The 23938-nt window shown below is 35.8% G+C and overlaps 2 protein-coding genes across 3 annotated transcripts in view; one reads left to right on the top strand and one right to left on the bottom strand.

Annotated features, from left to right (window-relative positions):
- Positions 1–15628, top strand: part of swsap1 (SWIM-type zinc finger 7 associated protein 1) — a 25195-nt gene extending 9567 nt beyond the window's left edge. Inside the window, exons 3-4 of one of the 2 annotated variants that reach the window (XM_056453173.1) lie at positions 1–59; positions 15311–15628. The exon at positions 1–59 is cut by the window's left edge and continues 149 nt beyond it. In XM_056453173.1, coding sequence (XP_056309148.1) covers positions 1–10 — 10 coding nt within the window. In that variant the 3' untranslated portion in view covers positions 11–59; positions 15311–15628. Of the gene's footprint in view, positions 60–2364; positions 2650–15310 lie in introns of those variants that run through there. The other variant, XM_056453172.1, reaches the window with a different exon arrangement.
- epor (erythropoietin receptor) lies at positions 2936–23938 on the bottom strand. The gene is made up of 8 exons (XM_056453171.1): positions 23730–23938; positions 21059–21194; positions 20251–20420; positions 16865–17016; positions 15305–15461; positions 10000–10087; positions 9195–9282; positions 2936–7547 (listed from the first exon to the last, which is right to left on the bottom strand). The coding sequence occupies exons 1-8, from the start codon at positions 23809–23811 to the stop codon at positions 6900–6902; spliced, it is 1521 nt and encodes a 506-aa protein (XP_056309146.1). The 5' UTR covers positions 23812–23938; the 3' UTR covers positions 2936–6899.

Genomic DNA, 23938 nt, shown 5'->3' with positions numbered 1-23938 from the left:
CAGCACTTGAGAGCAGGAGATTCTAGAGCAAACACAACTGAGGGATGTGGAGAGGGCAGGTAAAGTGTCATAGTCCAGAAACACCTGTTGAAGGTTTCTGTTCAAAAGGACAAACTTGAATGATAAGAACATTAACAGTGAATCAAACATTGAGTCAAATTGTTCTTGACTTTAAAAACAAAGAAGTTTATCAGTCAGCCATACATGCAGAATATATGCATATTCTATTGGCAATGTAAAATGTACAGTTTCATCTTTAAATTTTGCTGAATTGTAAAAAGTTTCAGCGCTTACGTTATAATTCAGCTGCAAATATATTTTTTAAATATACAAGTCACAGGCTTATTTATTTTTGATTGTGTTGTAGTTAATAAAAAGCTTTGAGAGAGAGCTCCAAAACCAGAGAGAGATAGAGAAATACTGTATACAGTGAAAACACAATTAGAGAACAATCTAAAATTTCAGTAACACTTTAGGTCACAATTCATGTTATTAACTACTGGTATATTACTTGCCTGTTAATAAGATATTAACTGTTCATTAGAGGTTATAAAGTAAGATCGTATTTGATGTGGTTTCTGGCTTTCCCCTTACTGAATCAAGCTCAGACTGGGGTTATAAATATCAGAAGAATATACTTTATTGGAATATTTCCCAAAAAAAGCAGAGAGCCTGGAGCAGACCCATCTCAGTCTCTCCCCAGGACAAATCCAATGTCCCTCAAATTTGCTATCCCCTTTATCCTTGCTTCCTCCCACCTTTGTGTTTTCACAGCTGTTTACTGGTTCAACAGGCCTCTCCCAGCTCCTACTCCTTTACGATCCCTATTTAAAGACCCCTCTTCTTGTTGGCCCTTATAATGTACAGATCTAATATAATCATCACCGTTTTTCCACATACAGTTCACATTTGGTAATCAGGACAAGTATCTATGTTTCAAACGTCTAAACTGGACTCTTCTCTCCCATACAGTGTGTGTATTTTTAAATATACATGACAGTTTCAACATGTGTTGTATACATTTCATGCCTTTCTGACACAGGTGGTTCTCAATGCATCCCCAAGTCCTCTCTCATGCTCTTTAATGACCTCTTTGCCTTAACCTATCACCTGTTTTCAAAGATATATAATGGCAGATACGTAGGGCCCTCCACTCACCCAATTAATTGTGTCTTCATATAGGTTTAGTAAATAAAAATCTTCTTCATATTCCACATCGATCCTACCCAAAACCTAAACCCAACTTCTACCTTACTAACTTTAAATAAACAGCTAATTCGTAGTTTATTAAGCTAGTAATGTTAGTTAATGGTTCATTAATACCATGAATTGTGACCTAAACTGAAGTGTTACCAAAATTTCAAGGTCTACTTTGAATTTGGTGTAAACTCAAATTTACTTACTCAAATTTGGAGTAAAAGAGCAGCCTTTAAGCAGATTTGTTCTGAAGAAATTGAATTGAAATACAAAATAAAGTAATTATTACTAAAGTAATACATTTTAAGATAGAGAACTGAAAAGAAAAGTGTTGATTCATTCATTTTCCTTCGGCTTAGTCCCATATTTATCAGGGGACACCACAGCGGAATGAACCGACAACTATTCCAGCATATGTTTTACTCAGCCGATGCCCTTCCAGCCACAACCTAGTACTGGGAAACACCTACATACTCTCACATTCACACACACACTCTCAAACACTACAGCCAATTTAGTCCATTCAATTCACCTATAGCACATGTCTATGGACTGTGAGGGAAACCCACGCCAACATAGGGAGAACATGCAAACTCCACACAGAAATGCCAACTGGTCCAGCCATGACTCGAAACAACGACCTTCTTTATGTGAGGCGACAGTGCTAACCACTGAGCCACCGTGCCACCCTAAAGAAAAGCGTCAGAGTAAACATTTGTGCCATTTGATTATAGAAATATGAACATAATAATAACAAAATATGAGCTTTATTAGTGATAAAAAAAGGACAACGAGTAAAAAAAAAAGGCTTTCAATCATGTTACAGATGTAAATCTGAAATAAAACAACACTAGGTATGGCTACATGTGAAGAGAATGTAACAGAAATTACAATTATTACATTTTTTTTTGCATTTTTATATCATTTTCATACTAAAGATTACAAATCCATCATAGTGGACATATGTGGTTAAAAATTACAGACAAAAACAAGAAATGCTATCAAACTAAACTGCTGCTATGAAGTAAAAACAGACACTGGAGATTTCTGTACAGTAATTTGAGCAGTTGTATATTACAAACCAAAATGTCAACACTAAAACAAAATGAACGCAGTTTACTTTTATAATAGGCCTGGCTTATTTTTTTATTTTTATGATTTTTTTAGGGGTTTTCACCTTTATTGGGATAGAACAGTGGAGATTTTTACAAACAGGAAAGTGTGGGGAGCAGAGACAGGGGAAGGATCGGCAAAGGACCTCAAGCCAGGAATCGAACTCGGGTTGCCGTGAGCACCTTGGTGCTATGTGTCGACACACTAACCACTAGGTTATTGGCGCAGATGGCCTGGCTTATTTTAAATAATTCATCAGTGCACATTATTCAATCGATATGTTACAATATGTGAAAAGTATATACAAAAAGGCTGTACATTTCAGTTAATGTCTGAGTTTCAGCCTTTGTGTGTGTATGTGTATGTGTGTATGTGTATGTGTGTGTGTGCGTCGGAGAAAGGGTGTTGTCTGCTATAATCTACAGAAACGCCCAATGATCTAATCAAGTCTCTCAGCTACACTTGCACATTGCTGTCTTGTATACTGTACTGTTTCACACACTGATGAAAGTACATTGAGATGCAAATGTCAACAATGTTTTTGCTGTCTGTTCCAAATCAATCATACGAGCATTCCCAGAATGCACCAAAACAGCTGTCCAAATGCAAACCCAGCATCCAAGGGCACAAAAGCATGATCTGGATGGATGACTATCCTTCATTTATCTGAAATACCCGACCCAACAAATAAGGTCTAATGACTTTTTATCAGACTGACTTCCTTTATGCTTGAATTTTTACAGATCTAAAAGATTAACAAACCACAAATCAGATTAGAAAACTGTTATTTACATAAAAAAATAAATAAATATATGTGTACAATTGTACAATTTACATGGGAGATTTGGGAAAAATCGAAACCAGGGGTGTCCTGGAGGGCCGCAGCCTTGCACAGTTTAGTTCCAGCCCTGCTCCAACACACTTACCTGTAGGTTTCAAACAAGCCTGAAGGACTCAATACGTTTGATCAGGTGTGTTAAAATAGGGTTGAAACTAAACTGCGCAGAGCTGCGGCTCTCCGGGAACTGAGTTTGACACCTGTGTTCTAAACAGAAGGAGATCAGGTACTTTCCACAAAGATGGTTAAATGTGTGTGTAGGTTTATTGTTGTTAAGATGAAAGTGGTGAAAGTCCAGCTCAGTAGGACAAAAGTATTAAGCATTTATTATATCAATTTTAATTAAATATTCATTTATTTTATTTACTTAAACTTCAGTACAGCTTAAAACATCTAAAAAAATTAAACCTCGTTTAATTATTGTTTTTTTTAAGTGTCAAGGTGGGCAAAGAATCAAGGTGGTCAAAATAAATATAAAATATACTGATTTGTTTTATATTTATTTCATTTAAAGTTTGTCGTTTAGCATTCCTATAGCAAATATATATATATATGGAAATATTTATTAAATTGTGCCATAAATACAGCTATGTTCTCTACGAAATGAAAAATCATTGCGTTTTTGCCATTTCAAATTATTTGAAAAAACATTCTAATCACATTCATTTCAGATGAATGTCAAATTAATGACATTCAATTTGTATGATTGAATTATTCAGAATACAGATATTTGATGCATTTAGTCCTGTAGATTATCTTGAGCTTCATCCAAGCACCATTTGGAACTGGCTAAATTCATTTATATTTTAAGTGTATATGGATAAGTAAATCTTTAAGTTGACTATGATGAAGTGTATTTTGTTTGAAGAATTGTTTAAAGTGAAATTCAAATCAAATCAAACAATATGACTTAATTGATCATTTATTTATGATAGAAAAGTGATCCCTATTTGTGGAAAGTGCCACAAGTTAATATATTCATAATACAAGACACTAATGTCTAACAAAATAAAAAAGTAAAGTCTCCATTGGTATTTAGGTGATGCATTATATATACACTATACAAAATAAAATGTCAACAGCTGCCATTCTGATGCTATAACATTAGCTTATTCAATCTGATGGAAGTTGTTTGTTCTCCTGAAAGATCCTAGTGTTTTTCTCCCTAAAGGTTAAATAGTCAACACAAAAATGAAAATTAGCCCATAATTTATTCACCCTCAAGCCATCCTCAGTGTATAAGACTTTCTTCTGTCAGATGAACGAAGTAGCTTTAAATTTTATCCTGGTTCTTCCATGTTGTATAATAGTGTTAGCTAGTCGCCCTTTTTTTTAAGCTTCCAAAGGTGCGAAAATCCATCGTCAAACTAACCCATATGCCATGAAGGGATTACTACATGTCAGAAACACAGATATATCAGAAACATTTATCATTTTTGAAACAATAACTCTAAACCACTGACGTTTGCTGCGACCGAATGCAAGTTATACACGCGACTGACGTATACGACTTATAACACATGACATAATAGCGTTAGGTAGTTGCCCGTTTTTTAGAAGCTTCTAAAGGTACGAAAATCCATCGTCAAACTAACCCATATGCCACCAGGGGATTACTACATGTCAGAAATACAGAAATATTTATCATTTTTAAATCAATAACTCTAAAACCACTAACGTTTGCTGCGACCGAATGCAAGTTATACACGCGACTAACGTATACGACTTATAACACATGACATAAGACACATTCGTAGCAGAAGCTCCAGGAATAGACACGTCTTGCGGAAACCACTTGCCACACCGTTTCTTTACCACAGAAGACGACGACAAACAAAAAACTACTTGGCTTGGCGTTACTGTATAACGTTATACAGTATATTACCTTTACAATGTTACTTATATCTGTCTACTCGTTTTAGTTCATATATCATATATGTCAGTCATGCATAAAGGCTACTTTTTTAGTTTTGCATCGACAAGTGCGCACAATAGGTCTGGCGTAGCCATCGAAGTCACATACCCTTTGCCAGACCCTGATGTACACCTCTCAAAAACATTTAACTACATTTCGGACCGACACAGAGCTCAAGATGGTGGTGGTGACGAGTGGGTGGGGCTCGGAGCAATGTGAGGCCAATTTGACGTAATCTCAACTGAAAGATGAAGAGAGGGAGGGACATACAGTAGCTCCTCCCCTTTAAAAAATAAAAGCCAATAGCGCTTTGTTTTATCACAGCTCTACCAGTGAGAGTGGTTAAGCTCAAGCTGATTTCTGATGCTGATTTACATTTCTGATGTAAACTCAAAACACCGAACTCAAAACACTCACGTAAACTCAAAACCCTGAAGAAACTCAACACAGTGGAACATATAATACCCAGTGCCTGCTAGAGTTTTGGAAGAGCACAAACAGAACACTTAAGTATAAATGCTCACAACAACATTGCACTCGATCACTAAAAGCAGAAGGATCTCGCTCACACTTGGAGCTACTTTGTAGCTGCTTGTCGCTCTAGGTGGCGAATGAAGTCGCTAATTGACATTCCACCTTAAGGATGCTTAGGAACGTTTATGGTGATATTCACTGATGGTGATTGAGTTTACATGCCGCTGAAAGTAAACATTGTTCAGAGAAAACACTAAAAATAAATGGAATCGGTACACAGAGTATGTACAAAGTGGATGGCAACATCAACAGCCTGAGGTATCAAGGCACATGTGCTGCCCATTACATTACAAACCACAGGAGAAAGCTAATTCTTCAACAGGATAGCGCTCCATCATACTTCAGCCTCCACATGAAAGTTTCTCCTGGATTGGCCAGCCCAGTTACCAGATATGAACATTATTGAGTATGTCTGGGTGAAGGAGGAGGCATTGAAGATCAAGAGTCGCATCATGGGCAGGGCTTTTGTCTGCCTGGTGACTCCAGCTTTGTTGCTAAATGGCTAACATGGATTTTATTGAGAGAGTAGCTGTGCTTTATGAGCTTTCGGAATGCTAAAAAACAGCATAGATTTGTTCGGCGCCGTGTCTTAGTCCACTAGATACTGTTAGAGGTGCACCTAGCACTGTGAGTTTTAACACCTCTAGAAACTTTACCTGGATGATGGAGGCTTTCAGGAGTAGTTCAGACTGAGCCAAGCCCAGTTTGATGAACTGTTGTCTGGTGTCAACAAGAGGATTTCACTCGAGACACCAACAACAGGCACTACGTCATAGTCATGCCCCTACAAGAGAAAGCTCCTGATTGGTTAACGCAACGTGAATGTCCGCTGAAGTTCATATTTTCCAACTCGATAGTTGTCAAACACGCTAAACTCCACTTCATTCGCACAAAGTGCGTCGTTCGCGCCACAGGATGTCTATTTACGTCTTTGCATTGACTTAACACCTAAATCACTCACGCTTGACGCTTCATCCATGTCTGATGTGAACGCGGCATAAGGATTCTCAAATTTGTTTTATCACTCAACATGCCAACGGTTGATGTCGATTGCGTAGACGGAGGTCAACAGAAGTTGCTCGCTCTCCAGTGAAATGAATGGTTGCTTGTAGCTTTGGCATTGTGAGTCGCTTGTAGTGTGAATGCAGCTTAAATTAAGGCTTTACATTCGGCCACCAATAGAAGTCAGTGAATCATCTACGTCATATACACAGAGAATAGCTTGAGAGTAAGTAAACTATGAAGTAATTTTCGTGTTTTTGTGTGAACCATTCCTTTAAACCTCATGTTTTAAACAACGTGTCAGTATCCAGACTGGACGTGTTGACCGGAGAACGGCCACTTGTATCCAAAGATCTCGTTTTTGTATTCGTTGGCGTAAAAGCCGCGTTTCCCGATCTCGATGATCCGGCTGGAGCTCATCGGACTGTAATCCATAGACACCCCTGAATCCGCCACAGCCATATAAGCGTATCCCGGCCCTTTCGGGGACCACGGGTGGTTGGGATCCTCAAAGCTAGACTGCGAGGACAGCCGGCCTGACCCAGAGCTCTGCCGGAGTGAACCCAGATCTGAGTGCGAGGCGTTTAGAGAGGATGTTCCTGCGCTGGTGAAAAGCGTTTGCAATGGTAGCGTTTCCTCAAAAACATCTTCCTCCCGCTGACCACCAGAGCTGTGGTTTAAAGTGATGTAGGTGTCATGGGACTGCAGTAGCGTGGACCGAGAGAGGGATTCAGGGTTTTCTTGAAGCGCCCTCAGCTGCTCCATGAGCCAATGAGGAGGCTCTGTCAGCCCCGAGTCGGAACGCTGGTCCTCGTCCTGCACAAGCTTCCTCTCGTCTAATGGGGACAGACTGACCTCAGATAACACCTCCAACGGGGAAGGAAGCTCTTCTGTGTACATGTGGACTGATCTTGCCCACATGTTGCCGCTGTTCTGGCTCATCCACTCCTGAGGAAAACACAACACCGAATGATGTCTGGTACACTGGAAAAAATGGTTACTAGTCCAAACATTGTTCACAGTGGTTCCCATGCTTACAGTACAGTTGAAGTCAGAATTATTAGCCCCCCCAATTTCTGTTTAACGGAGAGAAGACTTTTTTCAACACATTTCTAATCATAATAGCTTTAATAACTCATTTTTAATAACAGATTTATTTTATCTTTGGCATGATGACAATAAATAATATTTGACTAGATATTTTCAAGACACTTCTATACAGCTTAAAATGACATTTAAAGGCTTAACTTGGTTAATTTGGCAAGTTAGGGTAATTGGGCAAATCATTGTATAACAGTGGTTTGTTTTGTAGATTTTGTAGAAAATATATATATATATATATTCCTCAAGAGAGCTAATAATATTGACCTTAAAATGGCCTTTAAAAAAACGAAGACTGCTTTTTTGTAGCTGAAATAAAACAAATAATAAATAAATATTATAGGAAATACTGTGAAAAATTCCTTGCTCTGTTAAACACCATGTTAGATTTTTTAAAACTACAGTTAATAGTAGAGAGAACCCTACTTAGTACAAACCTAAATTACATGCAGGCACGAAAGTGAAAGTGAAAGTAAATGGGATGCATGCTTTGAATGGTGCCTCTTTATTTTGGATCTCCCCTTGTGGCTATTAAAGGAATTGCAGCAACCACAGGTGTCTGAAACAACTACAGTTAGATTGAGTGATTATTAATACAGTTTATTCCTGTGAAACGAAGCTGAATTTTCAGAAATGCATCTGATCTTTCAGAAATCAATCTGAATATGCCAATTTGATTATCAAGAGACATATTATTTATTATTTTTAATGTTTAAAACAGCTGATACTAAAAAAATGGTGTAAGAAATGATGATTCTTTGATAAATAAAGACCAAATGAGTGTTTGTTCAGAATGCAGCTGCGCGCCTTTTAACTGGCACATGCAAATACGAGCACATCACCGCGGTTTTATCTTCTCTTCACTGGCTGCCCGTGCATTTCAGGATCCATATTAAGTTACTTTTATTTGTTTTAAAGTGTCTGAATGGTGCTGCACCCCTTTACCTCTCTGAGCTTCTCTGTCCTTACACACCTTCTCGTTCTCTCAGGTCAGCCGACCAGCTTCTCCTGGGTGTGCTCAGGACAAGTCGAAAGCTCAGAGGGGATCGGGCTTTTGCTGTGGCTGCACCGAAATTGTGGAATGAGTTGCCGTTGTATATTAGACAAGCCTCTTCCATTGTTTTTAAATCTCTTCTTAAAACCCACTTGTTCAATTTGGCTTTTAGCCAAGCGTGAGATGTTGACATTTTAAGTTCATTTTAAAGTATGTGCTACGCTTTGTTTTACTCTTTATTGTCAGCACTTTGGTTAACTGTGTTGTTTTAAAGTGCTTTATAAATAAAATTGAATTGAATATTTGAAATACAGAGCTCTGCATCTTTTTAAAGCTGTAACAATTTTCAACTAAATGTACTCTTGCTGAATACAAATACACAATTGTTCATTTCATTAAAATAAAATTCAACAATTTGCTTAAATTCTTATCAGTATATGTTACTTTGTAAAGTATATGTTATACACTTGAATATTTAATTAGAAAAATTAATAAATTACCTTAAAATCCCCTTTATAGACAGTAAAAAGACCTGGAAACTTGTGCTCTGGTGTTGGGATGTCAGGCCACAGTTTCTTCAGAAGAAACCTGTAAAGTAAACATTAGAATACTGTTCATTAAACAGCAAGCACTAAACTCTTAAGTGTTAAAGTTTTTCGGTTAAGTAAATTCAATGCATTTAATAAATGTTCTTTGATTAAAATACATAATCAACCATGGCAACCTTGAAATAAGCATTTAAAGAACTACTAAACAATTCTGAATAATAATACATACAGCACTCAGCATAATTGAGTACACGCCATTTTGAAAATTTCTCATTCAAATTTCGTATCCATTTCTCAGGCAATGTATTTTGGTGTATTTGAACAAAACAGATTAATTAAACAGATATATTTATTAAAATAATATTTTAATCACAGAAATCTTTAGAAATGTAAAGATAATACAATTAGGTTCAAGCAAAATATAGCAAAAATAAGTTACAACCTACAAACTTTCAATACAATTTTTCCATTTTTTTGCTTCTCTTGTTTTTCCTCATTTTTAAATTTGTATTCAATATATTTCTATTACATATACATTTGGGTGTGCTAGTTTCTGGATCGTTATCGGAAGTTATTTTGTTAGATTAGCTCCAGATTTGGCTTCAGTGGTGGCTAATCTAATGTATATGCACAAATATAACATTGTAAAGCTGCCTTTAGAAAATTATAATTTAATTTGTGCTTATATATGCTGAGCACTGTAAATATTTGTTATCATTTAGATAGCTATCAATGTGTGTTAGTGTATGAAACTGACTTGTGGTGGGACAGAATCACAGTCATAGAGAGGAGACAGAGGATCAGTATGATAAAAACCACCAGCAGTACAATCAGCGGATCCATGCCTGTTAGAAAAAACAGAAACTAAATAAATATGATCTGAAAATATATTAAAAACAAAGAGAAATGAAAATACAAACACAGTGAAACCACTCTCCTCTCAAAACAAGCTAAAGTGACGCTTCAGTGAAATTCTTAAAGGGATAGTTCACCCAAAATATTTACTAACCATCAAGTCTCAAGTGGTCTCAAATCGTCGTAATGTTGAAGAAGAAAACCTGTAACCATTCACATACATAGTAGGGAAAATATACTATGGAAGTCAATGGTTTCAGGTTTTTTCAAAATATCTTCGTTTATGTTCAACAGGAACTCAAAGGTTTGAAACAAAAAAAGAGTGAGTAAAAGATAACCCCATTCAGCTCAGTTCATTTTCCTTCAGCTTAGTCCCTTATTTATCAGAGGTCACCACAGCGGAATGAACCGACGACTATTCTGCCATATGTTTTACTCAGCGGATGCCCTTCCAGCCACAACCCAATATTGGAAAACACCCATACACTCATTCACACACACACACACACACACACACGCACGCACACACACGCGCACACACACACACACACACACACACACACACACACACACACACACACACACACTCACTCACTCACTCACTCACTCACTCACTCATACACTAAGGCCAATTTTGTTTACCCAGTTCACCTGTGTCCTTGGACTATGGGGGAAACCATAGCACCTGGAGGAAACCCAGGCCAACACGGGGAGAACATGCAAACTCTAATTGACCCAGCCAGGACTCGAACCAACGACCTTCTAAGTGTGTGGTGACAGTGATAACCTTTTTAAACGTTGAATATCTATATAAAATTAATCTACACTCACTGACCTCTTTATTAGGTACACACATTTAACTGCTTTTTAATGCAAATATATGAACAGCCAATCACATATGAGCATTTACATTAGCATGATAAAACAACCCAGACTTTCTTGGTCACATCTGGCACAGGGGTGTGTTTCTGAAAACCATGGTTAGCCAACTAAGGTCGCAAGTTGTGTTGTTACATCATTGATTTGGTGTTTCCCAAATCCATCGTTCTAACGAACATTCGCAAACTGTGTTGCAAACTTGTATGTTTGCAACTACACCTCTAGAGCTGTAGTTAGAAACATAGTTCCTGGCTGTGTTCTATTCCCAGTTATCTCCCCTATGCCCTATTCAGTTTGAACATTTTAACATTTAAACTTGGAATTATTTTTTTAAAAAGCATTAAAGTCATCTCTCTTAGGTGTAATTTGCTTCTTAAAGTATTTTTACAGCTCAGTTTTAGCGATCTTCATGTTTACAATTGTGCTCCCTTCGCAGTGCACTTTAAAAAACATTGATGTCATTTTGAACACAGCTGTGGCTCATGACGAAAGCTAAAAGTGACCTATTATTTAAAAGCAGAATTTACGTTACGTCTCCAAAGCTTGTGAAAACAAAATATATAGCATACATTAATGATATATAGTAGGTTATTTATTAAGTATATGTACTGTATATGACATGAGCCTGCTGGTTAAAACATTTCTGCAGTGGACTTTTCAAAAACTAAAAAATAAATAAATAGTATCCTACTTAATAATAATAATCATCAATATTATTATTATTATTATTAAAGTAATAATAAACTAATAAATAAATAAAAATATTACACTTAATTTCTTAATAAATCACCTTATTATTTATTTAATATATGATTTATATACGAGCGTAGAGTATGTGTTAGCTTTTGTAAGTGATTTTATGTTTTAGAATAGAATATGTAATGTTCTCAATAATATTTGTAAAGGAAATATAGGTCCTATATGTGCCATTTACATGTATTTCAATTAATATGGAAAGCCACAGGTAGTTTTTACCAAAACTAATATTGGATTTTGTTTTAAATGCGTGTGTGCTTGTAAAACAATATACTTTCTCAAAGAAATTATGGGGTTCTTTTCCTAAGTTCTTCTTACCACCCCGTTTGGTACATCATTATGAGGCTTTGTACGTTATAACTAGGACCAGACGGAATCTGCGGATGTTTTTTGCTATTTCTGCGGAGAATTTTGCTAAAAATCTGCGGATTTCTGCGGAATAATTTTAGGAGCATCTTAACTAAAACCTTAAAATGTGAAATAAAAAATAACACCTTTTTAACTTTTATTTAATGTTTAAAATGCAAAATCCAATTAGATTCACTTGGTAAACAAAGCAAGTCTCTCATATAATATATCTACTAAAAGACAGAAAATATTACTGTACAAACTGCATTGTACATAAATCAGATGAACATTTTAATATTAGTCAATAATATTACTGTACTTATTTAAAAACGGAATAAATATAGATTTACACACATTTACTCAAGTAAATAAACAGAATTAATGATGGGCTAAAAATCTGCAGAGTTCTGTGCGTGCAAATTCCGTGTGGGCCTAGTTATAACTAACGTGGTTCAAATGATGAATCTGCGACAGAGAAACTACGGCTCGTCACTACGTTGTTCTTTTCCCAAACGATGCATCGTACGATGATTGTTCAGCCGCGAGTAACGTCATTGTTTGGGCATAAACCCAAAAGCATAAACAGAAAAATTCACACAACATCAGATTTTTTTTATATTCATTCTGAGCCTCTTCCAAATGTGGATTTTAATCAGATGCATATTAGAGGGTACACATACCATCCCAATCCCCCCAGGGGAACAGGGGAAAATCCTATCCTTTTTAGATGCAGTGTTGGAGTATCGGAATATTCGAAAACAGTATACAGTCACTCAGCCTTTTCGAACTTCTTTTTGCTCTCAAAAGTAGAACGAAAAAAAACTTTGTTTGAAGTATACCAGGGGTGGTACGGTGGCACAGTGGTTAGCACTGTCACTACACCGCAAGAAGGTCGCTGGATCTAGGCCTGGATGGGCCAGTTGGCTTTTCGGGGTGAAGTTCTCCCCGTGTTCACATGGGCTTCCTCCGAGTGCTCCGGTTTCGCCCACAGTCCAAAGACATGTGCTATAGGTGAATTGTATGAACTAAACTGGCCATAGTCTTTGTGTGTGTGAATGTGAGAGTGTAGGGGTGTGTTCTAGTACTGGGTTGCAGATGGAAGGGCATCTGGTGCGTAAAACATGCTGGAATGGTTGGCGGTTCATTCCGCTGTGGCGACCTCTGAAATAGACTTAGCCGAAAGAAAATGAATGAATGAATAAATGAATTACACCAGGGCCTTTAAGGTAATTCTGAAGGCAAAAGCGGATCCAATAAATTAGATATGACTTGAAACGTTTCCTAGATCGGGCGTCACAGTGGTGCAGTAGGTAGCACAATGGCCTCATAGCAAGAAGGTCGCTGGTTCGAGCCTCGGCTGGGTCAGTTGGCAATTCTGTGTGGAGTTTGCATGTTCTCCCCGTGTTGGCGTGGGTTTCCTCAAGGTGCTCTGGTTTCCTCCACAAGTCCAAAGACATGCGGTACAGGTGAATTGAGTAAGCTAAATTGTCCATAGTGTGTGAATGAGTGTGTATGGGTGTTTCCCAGTGATGGATTGCAGCTGGAAGGGCATGCGTTGCGTAAAACATATGCTAAATAAGTTGCCGGTTCATACCGCTGTGGCAATCCCAGATTAATAAAGGGACTAATCCGAAAAGAAAATGAATGAATTTTTCCTAGATCAGTGTTTCTCAACCATGTTCCCGGAGGACCACCAGCTCTGCATATATACCATGTCTTAAACCATGGTTACACTGCACTTTTCGCCTCATAGACTTCCATTCATACACATGCGTATGCGGCAGACAGGAAATGCAAGCTCTTGCGACAAGTTTGGCATGTCGCTGTGTTTTAAAGTTCATGCTTGGTGAACTCTGACATGCGAAATCGCATCACATGATTGCTTGAGACCATTAAAAGATCTAAAAGTGACCTCTCTGGATAGAAATTTAAAATTTGGACCAATCGCTTTTTTTAAATGTCTAATCATCTAGTTTAATCCCACCCCTTTTCACAATGACGTACAACAGAATTTCGCATGCGCAAACTCTAGTGTGACCGAGGCATTAATGTTTTAACCAAACACACCTGATTCAGATCATCAGCTCATTAGCAGAGACTGAAAGACCTGTAATGGGTGTGACAGACAAAGGAGACATCCAAAACTCGCAGTGCTGGTGGTCCTCCAGGAACTAGGGATAGCTGACGTGAAACTGACGTTTCGACACAGTGTCGAGATCCCGAAGCGCAAGTGTATCGAAACACTGTACCGAAGCATGATCCGAAACACCCAGGTCACATGATTAAAGTGTTTCGAAACACCTGGTCACGTGACTAAAGCGATTCAAAGCATCGATCAGTTCAGAAGCATTTTGATACTTGGAGAATCTGTATTTGACTGACAGGGTCAAACTTCAGCTTGTGTCACGTGTGGCCTAGTAGACTTTGCGTGTGCATGTTGTTACAGACTTCATAAGACTTTTGGGTTCGAATCCCGACTTGTACAAACACTCCAAAATCGTGATTTTATATATTTTAATCATGTTACTGTTTATGGTGTACTCTAGATAGGATACAGCTGTAGATACGCCATCAATTTAGCATCATTTTTGTAACTGTAAAACAATAATTAATATTTTTACAGTACTGTGATGGTTGGGTTTAGAGTTGTGGTGTATTTTTTAACGTTAATAAAATACAATAAATGGGATATTTAATGAATAATATAAATAATTCTTGTTAACTTCTGTCCAGAACTGTATCTGATCTAGCAACAGGCCTGTTTTATGACCAAAACAAGCTATATTTATTCACAAAGTGTTTATTCGGATGTCAGACCAATGTTGAAACAAAACGATACACAAACAAAGCATCTTAAACTGATATTAAAGCATTTCAAAATAACTGTATCAGCCTGGATTCGAACCACCAATCCCCGCATGGAAGTCAGGAACCCTAACCACTCCACTATTTCACTTGAGGTTTCGATTTTACAAAGTGGGGTTTAATACCTCAATTGGCTCAACAGTTCTTTGCTGAAACTGTTCCAGTGCAATACATAAAAAATGACCACTAGGTGTCACCGTAGAGTGGGGTTTCGAAACGTTTCGAAGCTTCGACAGATTTGCTTCAACTGTTTCAGTGTTTCACGAAGCCTCGCTTTACCCACCACTACCAGGAACATGGTTGAGAAACACTATGCTAGATCGTGTCAATTGTACTTATAAGCGTTGAAATCCACATACTTCCAGGTGGTGTGACTGCAATCACTGGACTGGTCCAAGAACTCCAGTAGCCTTTATAAGAAACGCCGTCCGGTTTGACACGGACCCACACCTTGTATCTGGTGTCAGGCTGTAAACCACGCAAAACCAGCATGGTGCTGGCTTTGGTCTCCTCCACCTACAGAAGACAAACTGATGAGTTTCAACAAGGATAAAAACACACCTCCAATCAAACGTCTGGAAAAAATGTAATGGTTTTTGAAAAGTCCCTTAAGCTGATGAAGCTGCATTTATTTGATTATAAAATACAGTAAAAACTGAAATATTGTGAAATGTTTGAACAGTTTTAGCATATTTATTCCTGTTAATAAAGCTGAATTTTCGTCATCATTACTCCAGTCTTCATTGTCGCATGATCATAATCATTTGATGGTTCATTATTGTTTTATTATTAACATCAATACTTATCTTTGCTGATTATTTTTTGTGAAATATTTCCTTCACTTTCGTCAATTGGTGAAGTTTGTTCCTCGCCATTGGCTTGCTTAGTTTTGGGACTTGTGGAGCTGCGCATCGATGGATTTGCTCTTCAGTGTTTGGACTTTCAGCAGTGAATATTAAACCACACTGAACTGAATTTCAACTCTGAAAACTGGGCTGACATGGTTTCAATTTACTAGAACTTCTATGTTAAGCTGCTTTGACACAATCTACATTGTAAAAGCGCTAAAGAAATAAGGATGAATTGAATTCATGATCATTTCAATTAATATAACAATGAGTCAAAATTCAGTGAGTTAAAAAAAGCTTAAAACAAGCTAAATAATCAGCCATTTGGGTAATTAATATTATCTTAATTCAAAACAAAAACACGCGATTATTTTACTTGTTTTAGAGAAAAACTCCAATTTTTGACATATTATTTCTGAAAACAAGACTATATTTTTTGCTTGTCTAGAAAATGCGTCTTGATTTAAGAATATTTAGATATTTGCAGTAGAAACGAGACAAAAGTTTAAATCCACAGTTTCTTCGTGTTGCTCTGTGGGCTCATGAATATAGATATACACTGTAAAAATATCAATAAATTAGCTGCTTTCTTTTTTTGTGATTTATGTCATTATTTAAATATCTTTAAAATAAAAATATTAAAAAAATATTAAAATATCTTCTGCTTTTGAACTGCATTATGGGTCCTTGATCTTTCTTCCAACAACTTTTAACCTTGAAAAAAGGTGACGTTTATTAACATTTGTAATAGTCTAAAGTGAAATATTCTCTGGGTTGTGTATTACGCTACAAAAACCTTGTGATAAACTACCAGTACATTTTCTGTTCTTATACAGATTTATTTCTCTATTATTTCTTATCCATTACATTATTTCAAACTACTAAAATGTCACTAAAAGTCACTTTGTTAAACTGTAGAGTTGAATTTTCAACATCAAAAGTCGACAGAGCAGAGATCAGCATTCCATAATAAAATTCACCACCGTAAATAAACGGAAAACACTTGTGAATCACTAAATATGCAAACAGTTTATTAACAGATATTGTTAACAGTGTAGATAGACAACATACCTTGCCCATGTGACTTTCCTCCATGGCGTATCTGACCTCATAAATCAAACTGTCGTCTATGTATTTGACTGCAGGAGGCAGCCAGCTCACGTTCAGCTGCCCTTCCTTCCCCGAGCTCCAGACCGTGACGTTTCTGGGAGGATCAGTCAACACTGCCAGCGGAGCAATAATAATAATAATGCATTTTATTTATTTACATTTACATTGAGTCATTTTGCAGATGCTTTTGTCCAAAGCGACTAAGAATTGAGGAAAAAGAAGATATTTATTTACACCCAAAGTGCTAAACAGCCTTATAAATCATGGATGCATTCACTTGTATTAAACAACGTTCACACAAAGAACAATAATGCATGTGAGAAAATGCAGGAAAACACTGAAAAATGTTTACATTATGGGACTTTCGTAAAGTGTTTTTCAGTCTAATGGAAACAGAAAATCCAAAGTACAGTTCACCCAAAAATAGTTCAGGAAAATCGTTTGCTCACCTTTTACTTGTTGAACACAAAAGAAGATGTTTTGAAGAATGTTCTGTTGCCATTGACTTCCATAGAATTTGTATTTGTTACTACGAAAATCACTAGTTACAGGTTTTCAGCTTTCTTCGAATCATCTTCTTTTGTGTTCAATAGAAAGAAATTGATAAAGTTTTGGAAGCACTAGAGGGGGAGTAAATATTGAGTCAATTTGTGTTTGCAGATTCCTTAACGTTTTTCTTAAGATTTATGTTTTTTTTCTTTCATAAATTTCCACTTTAGCAGCTCTTGCATCACCAAATTTACAGTTTTATTCATATATGAATTCAGGAGTTTTATTTTTTTACATAATATACCTGATCATACACATTTTATTTATATATTTTAATTATTTGTGATATAAGTGAAACTTAAGATCCACTTTGTAAAAAAAAACACTTTATATTAAGTGTCCTCAACTACTATGTACTTAGACCGAAAATAATAATTCGTTACAATGTATTTATTGTGTAAATACATGTATTTACTGTGTACTTACACTTGATTAAATACCTGTATGTAATTACATCTGTAATTAAATTCTGTAATTACATTTGTAAATACACTGTTGACCATCCCTTACACCTTAACCCACCCTTAAACCTACCCATACCACCAAACCTGTCCATAACCCTACCCCTATCCCAACTCGAGCACCACAAGTGTTCTCAAATACATTATGAACACAGTAAGTACATTGTATTTATTTTTTGTTGCAAGTGCATAGTAGTTAAGGACACTTAATATAAAGTGGGACCAACACTTTTACTCTAATCTGTCAAAATCAAAAGAAACAAGGATTTTTTTTATCCAGACTTTATCCAGTGTTCAATTATTTCTGCTAGAAGTCTATGCAAATGAATGCATGTTTAATTAAATAATGTCCAATTTGCATATTTAAACATTACATTTTAGACATGTGTACTACAAAAAAAACGTTCACAGTTCACCCAAAACTGAAAATTCTGTAATCATTTACTCAAACTTCACTTTCTTTATTCTAACACAAAAGAAGATATTTTGAACAATGTTGAAAACCAGTAACCATTCACTTAGTATTTGTTTTTCCTACTATGGAAGTCAACTTTCAGCCTTCTTCAACATATCTTCTTTAGTGTTTAACAGAAAAAAGAAATGAAAGATGTGAAGCCACTTGAGGCTGAGTAAATATAAGTATACATTTTCAGATGAACTATGCCAATTATATATATATATATATATATATATATATATATATATATATATATATATATATATATATATATATATTATTATTTTTTTTTTTTTTTAACCCTTTTCACCTTAAAAGCGTTCTGAATAAAGTCGAATAACTATAGAATTTTTCCTCTAATGAACATCAAAACATTGACAGACAATCAGAGTCCATCCTGTTTTAAAAATCTCAAGCATTTAAAGGCACAGTGTGTCCTTTTCTCTACTAGAGGGCAAGGGTGTAGAATTGGCATGGGCGTATAGGGAACGTGTCCCCACCAATATCCACCAATTACTGAAATGTCCCTACCAATAATTTAATCGACTTCAAAATAAAATAACGCTCCGTCAACCCTTAGTAATCTACATGTGCACAAAGTCAAGTTCGCAACGAGTTCACCGTAATACTATTAACCAAGGCTGTGCAATGAATCAAAATTCGGTTTCGATTTTGGCCTCCGTGACTATGAAAAACAATAATCGGGATAAAGCTGTTAAACTGCGTCACACACCTCTCCAAATTTCTCTACATTCATACCTCCTCAAAGCCCAACTGCACTAAAATCATGTAAATTGACGACTTCAGCAAGGGACGTGATTGTTATTTGTATTATTAAGTGATTATTTTATATCATTAAGTACTTTATTGATATATTTTAAAGCGTGAAACAGAATTTGTGTTGCTCTAGGGATGCATGTCCCCACCAATGTCAAGAGCTAATCTACACTCTCGCTAGAGGGCACGTATTCACACCAAACAAAGGTGTAGTTTGATAATGCCGTGAGTCCTGACGAAATGATGTGGATGGATGAGCGAAAATATTCAACGTTTAGTAATAAAGAAAGTATAAAGTACTAAGTAGTAAAGAAAGTATAAAGCAGAGCAGGCTGAAAGCTGTGAAAGTGAAAACAGAGCACTGAAGCAATTCCTAATGAGACCAGCACGAAAAAAATCAGCAGAGCTTTTATTATGCCACAGTCCACCACTTCCCGTTCTTCTGCCCGTGATCATGTAGAGAAGAAGCAGTGCTGTTTTATCAGACTAAATACAGTTTAGAGCAGGCATGGGCAAACTCGATCCTCGAGGGCCGGTGTCCCTGCAGAGTTTTGCTCCAACACTAATCAAACACACCTGAACACCCTAATTAGTGTCTTCAAGATCACTAGAAAGCTACAAGCAGGTGTGTTTGATTAGGGTTGGTGCAAAACTATGCAGGACACTGGCCTTCCAGGATCGAGTTTGCCCATCCCTGGTTTAGAGTATTGTTATGATGTTGCTCTAATAAATAAAACACACAACATATTAAAGCGCCTTTGCCATTTCCATGTTTTCTACAAAATCAAACCAGAAATCGAGGCTGTTTGACATCATTAGCATGAACGCACAACACACGCACCATCTCAATAGTTACAATAGCTTATTTCTCTGGATTTAAACATTCTTCGAAACATTTGTGACAGTATAAGTATATAATTCAGCAATATTTATAACACTCTTCTAGTGGTTTTGGATATATTAATGAACAAATTGTACATATTGTGCCGTTAAAAAGCAGCAGATGTCAAAACTGCTTACAATAAAGATTGTTATTGTGTATTGGCTTGGATGCTAGTTATCATTTCTGGTGTGAAAAGGACTTAAAACTTGATTGTACTTACAGATGTTCTCAACACTGAGGCTACGATTATACAGCATCTGACCATCACGGAGGACCTGCACATCCAGAGAGGTGAAGAACAGGGCTTTGGGCAGTTTGCAGAAGAAGACACTTCTGTTACTGCTCAGTAAAAACAACGATGAAACCGCACAATCCATCTTGTTCTCATTCCTGAAGACATGTGAAAAGAAGAAGTTACACTGGTTAATATCTTTATTTAACAAATTCAATGAATCAATAAAGGGTTAGTTCACACAAATATTAAGATTACCTATTTACCTCTCATGATCTTAAACTTTTAAGAGTTTCTTTATTTTGTTGAACACTAAAGAAGACATTTTGAAAATTGCAGGTTGTTGGTGCCCATCGACTATACCAGTGTTTCCCAACCCTGTTCCTGAAGGCACACCAACAGTACACATTTTTAACCTCTCCCTAATCAAACACACCTGAATCAACTTATCAAAACATCAGAAGAGACTCCAACACATGAAGTTAATGGGTCAGAAAAGGGAGACATCCAAAATATGTACTGTTGGTGTGCCTCCAGGAACAGGGTTGGGAAACACTGGACTATACTATAAAATATACTATGGAGATCAACAGGTCCCATCAAATATCATTTTTCAAAATATCTTCTTTTGTGTTCAACAGAAGAAAGAAACTCAAATAAATTTGGAACAAGAGTGAGTAAATGATTAATTTTCATTTATGCATTTAAGACTAGCCAGGGTGACTTATCTCAGTTTGTACAAATACATTTAGCAACAACAAACAATACACACACACACAACATTTGATTCACTTACATGTATGTATATGTGAAGGTATAGTTATCTTGTGAATAATTCGTCCCGTCCTCCTCTTCCCAGAAGCAAGTGAAGTCCTTTTTTCCCTCCACAAAACATTTAATATCCTCCGTTTCATCTCGGATTAACTGCGCCACTGAACAATCAAATTGTGTTGCATTTATTATCAGCGACAACAGAACATTTATTTTAGAATAATAATAATACACTGTTAATTAATAATAAAAAAGCACAATGAGAAGCAATACATTCTTTTCAAATCAATATTGAGGAATAAAGTCTTACAAATTCTGGATATGCTTTTGTATGATGTGGATTTGAGTTTAAGCAGCATGCATATTTCATATACATTTCGAAATCTGAATTCTTCATATTCAAAAGTTCAATTTGCATTTAATCAAAATGACAGTAAGAACAGTCATATTGTGAACTATAACAATGGTAAATGACTACTTCCTTTATGGTAAAAAGCAATTATTTACTTTAAAAACTTAGAACTGTTAAATATATTTAATACATTTTTAGAATTATGCACATAGTTTATGTACTTTCATTTTAAGTAAAGTTAACGAATCACTTTGAAAGGAACGGATTTACTCACTTTAAGTCAACTAATTACTTTAAAATCTGCGGGTTTACTACATTTTTTAAATTACAGTCAACTAATCCCTTTAAATTGGACAGGTTAACTCTTTTGTTAATGTAAAGTCAAATAATTTTTATGAATAACTTTGAGTGAACTAATTGTTTTAAAATAAACAGGTTTACTGACTAAGTAAACTCAACTAATCACTTTAAAATCATCAGGTTTATTCACTTTTTTAAGTGAAGTCAACTAATCGCTTTAAAATAGACAGGTTTACTCATTTTTAAAGTAAACTCAACTAATTGTTTTAAAATCATCCGGTTTACTCACCTTTTAAAGTAAAGTCAACTAATCGCTTTAAAAGCAACAAGTTTACTCACTTTTTAAGTCAACTAATCAATTTAAAATCGTCTGCTTTGCACAACTTTTTTAAAAGTCAACTAATCCCTTTAAAATGGACCGGTTTAATCACTTTTAAGTATAGTCAACTATAATTGCTGTAAATCTGCAGGTTTACTCACTTTTTAAAAGTAATGTCAACTAATCGCTTTAAAATCATCAGGTTTATTCACTTTTTTAAGTGAAGTCAACTAATCGCTTTAAAATAGACAGGTTTAATCACTTTTAAGTATAGTCAACTATAATTGCTGTAAATCTGCAGGTTTACTCCCTTTTTATAAGTAAAGTCAACTAATCGATTTAAAATGAACAGATTTACTCACTTTTAAGTAAAGTCAACTAATCGCTTTAAAATCTGCAGGTTTACTCACTTTTTTTAGTAAAGTCAACTAATCGATTTAAATTCGACAGGTTACACAACTTTGTTAAAGTCAACAAATCCCTTTAAAAAAGACAGGTTTACTCACTTTAAGTAAACTCAACAAAAGTTGGAGAAGTTCTTAAGGAGAGTGGAAGATCGTGGAGCTGCTACTGAAAAAGCTGTATCACCTCGCATGATCATGGAACTTGCAAATAGAGTTGATACTTAGAGTGAAGAGATCTTACGGGTTGGTGTATATTAAACAGCTCAGAAATATACTCGGGGGCCAGGCCATGGAGGGATTTAAAAACATACAGCACTACTTTGTACTCAATTCTAAACTGTATTGGTAGCCAGTGTAGGGAAACCAGGTAAAGTTGACAGGTTTACGAAACTTTTTTTTTCATAAAGTCAGTTAATCGATTTAAAATGGACAGGTTTAATCACTTTTTAAAAAAATCTAAAGTCATCTTATTGCTTTTAAATCATCAGGTTTAATGACTTTAAGTGAAGTCAACTAATCCCTTTAAAATCTACGGGTTTACTCACATTTTTTAAGTCAACTAATCGCCTTAAAATGGACAGCTTTACTTACTTTTTAAAGTCATCTTGCTTTAAAATGGTTAAGTTTAATGACTTTAAGTAAAGTCAACTAATCCCTTTCGAATCTATGGGTTTACTCACATTTTTTAAGGTAAAGTCAACTAATCACCTTAAAATGGACAGCTTTACTTACTTTTTAAAGTCATCTTGCTTTAAAATGGTTGGGTTTAATGACTAAGTAAAGTCAACTAATCCCTTTCAAATCTATGGGTTTACTCACATTTTTTAAGTCAACTAATCGCCTTAAAATCGAAAGGTTTACTTTCTTTTTAAAGTCATCTTGATTTAAAATGGTTAAGTTTAATGACTTTAAGTAAAGTCAACTAATCCCTTTCGAATCTATGGGTTTACTCACATTTTTTAAGGTAAAGTCAACTAATCGCCTTAAAATCAACAGCTTTACTTACTTTTTAAAGTCATCTTGCTTTAAAATGGTTGGGTTTACTGACTTTAAGTCAACTAATCCCTTTCAAATCTATGGGTTTACTCACATTTTTTAAGTCAACTAATCGTTAGCCTTAAAATCGACAGCTTTACTTACTTTACTAAAGTCAACTAATCGACTTAAAAAAGTTTTTTTTCCTAAACAGGTAGTGTTTATATCCTTTTTTAACACAAAATTAAGTATCGAGTTAAGCAGCTAGTTAGTTAGTTAGTAAGTAATGAAATATGCATGCAACTTTATACTCAAAAACATTATACCAACAGATTGCGTTACTTACCTTTACTTTCAAAATATTTTCCTCCTGAAGTGACGAAGGCGAGACACAACACAAACACAATTTTCAATCTATCGCTCCTCATTTTTGTCCTCCATTTAACTTTACAAATTCATTAATAATCCATAGAACTCTTCCGAAAGCTGTATTCTCATTTCCATCTGTGCTTTGCATACAAATACCATTGCAGAAACCATAGACGGTTACATGTA

The sequence above is a fragment of the Danio aesculapii genome, chromosome 3, assembly GCF_903798145.1.
Source record: "Danio aesculapii chromosome 3, fDanAes4.1, whole genome shotgun sequence".
NCBI lineage: Eukaryota > Metazoa > Chordata > Actinopteri > Cypriniformes > Danionidae > Danio > Danio aesculapii.
Note: the sequence above shows the minus strand (reverse complement) of the source record. Positions and strands in the feature narration are given on the sequence as shown.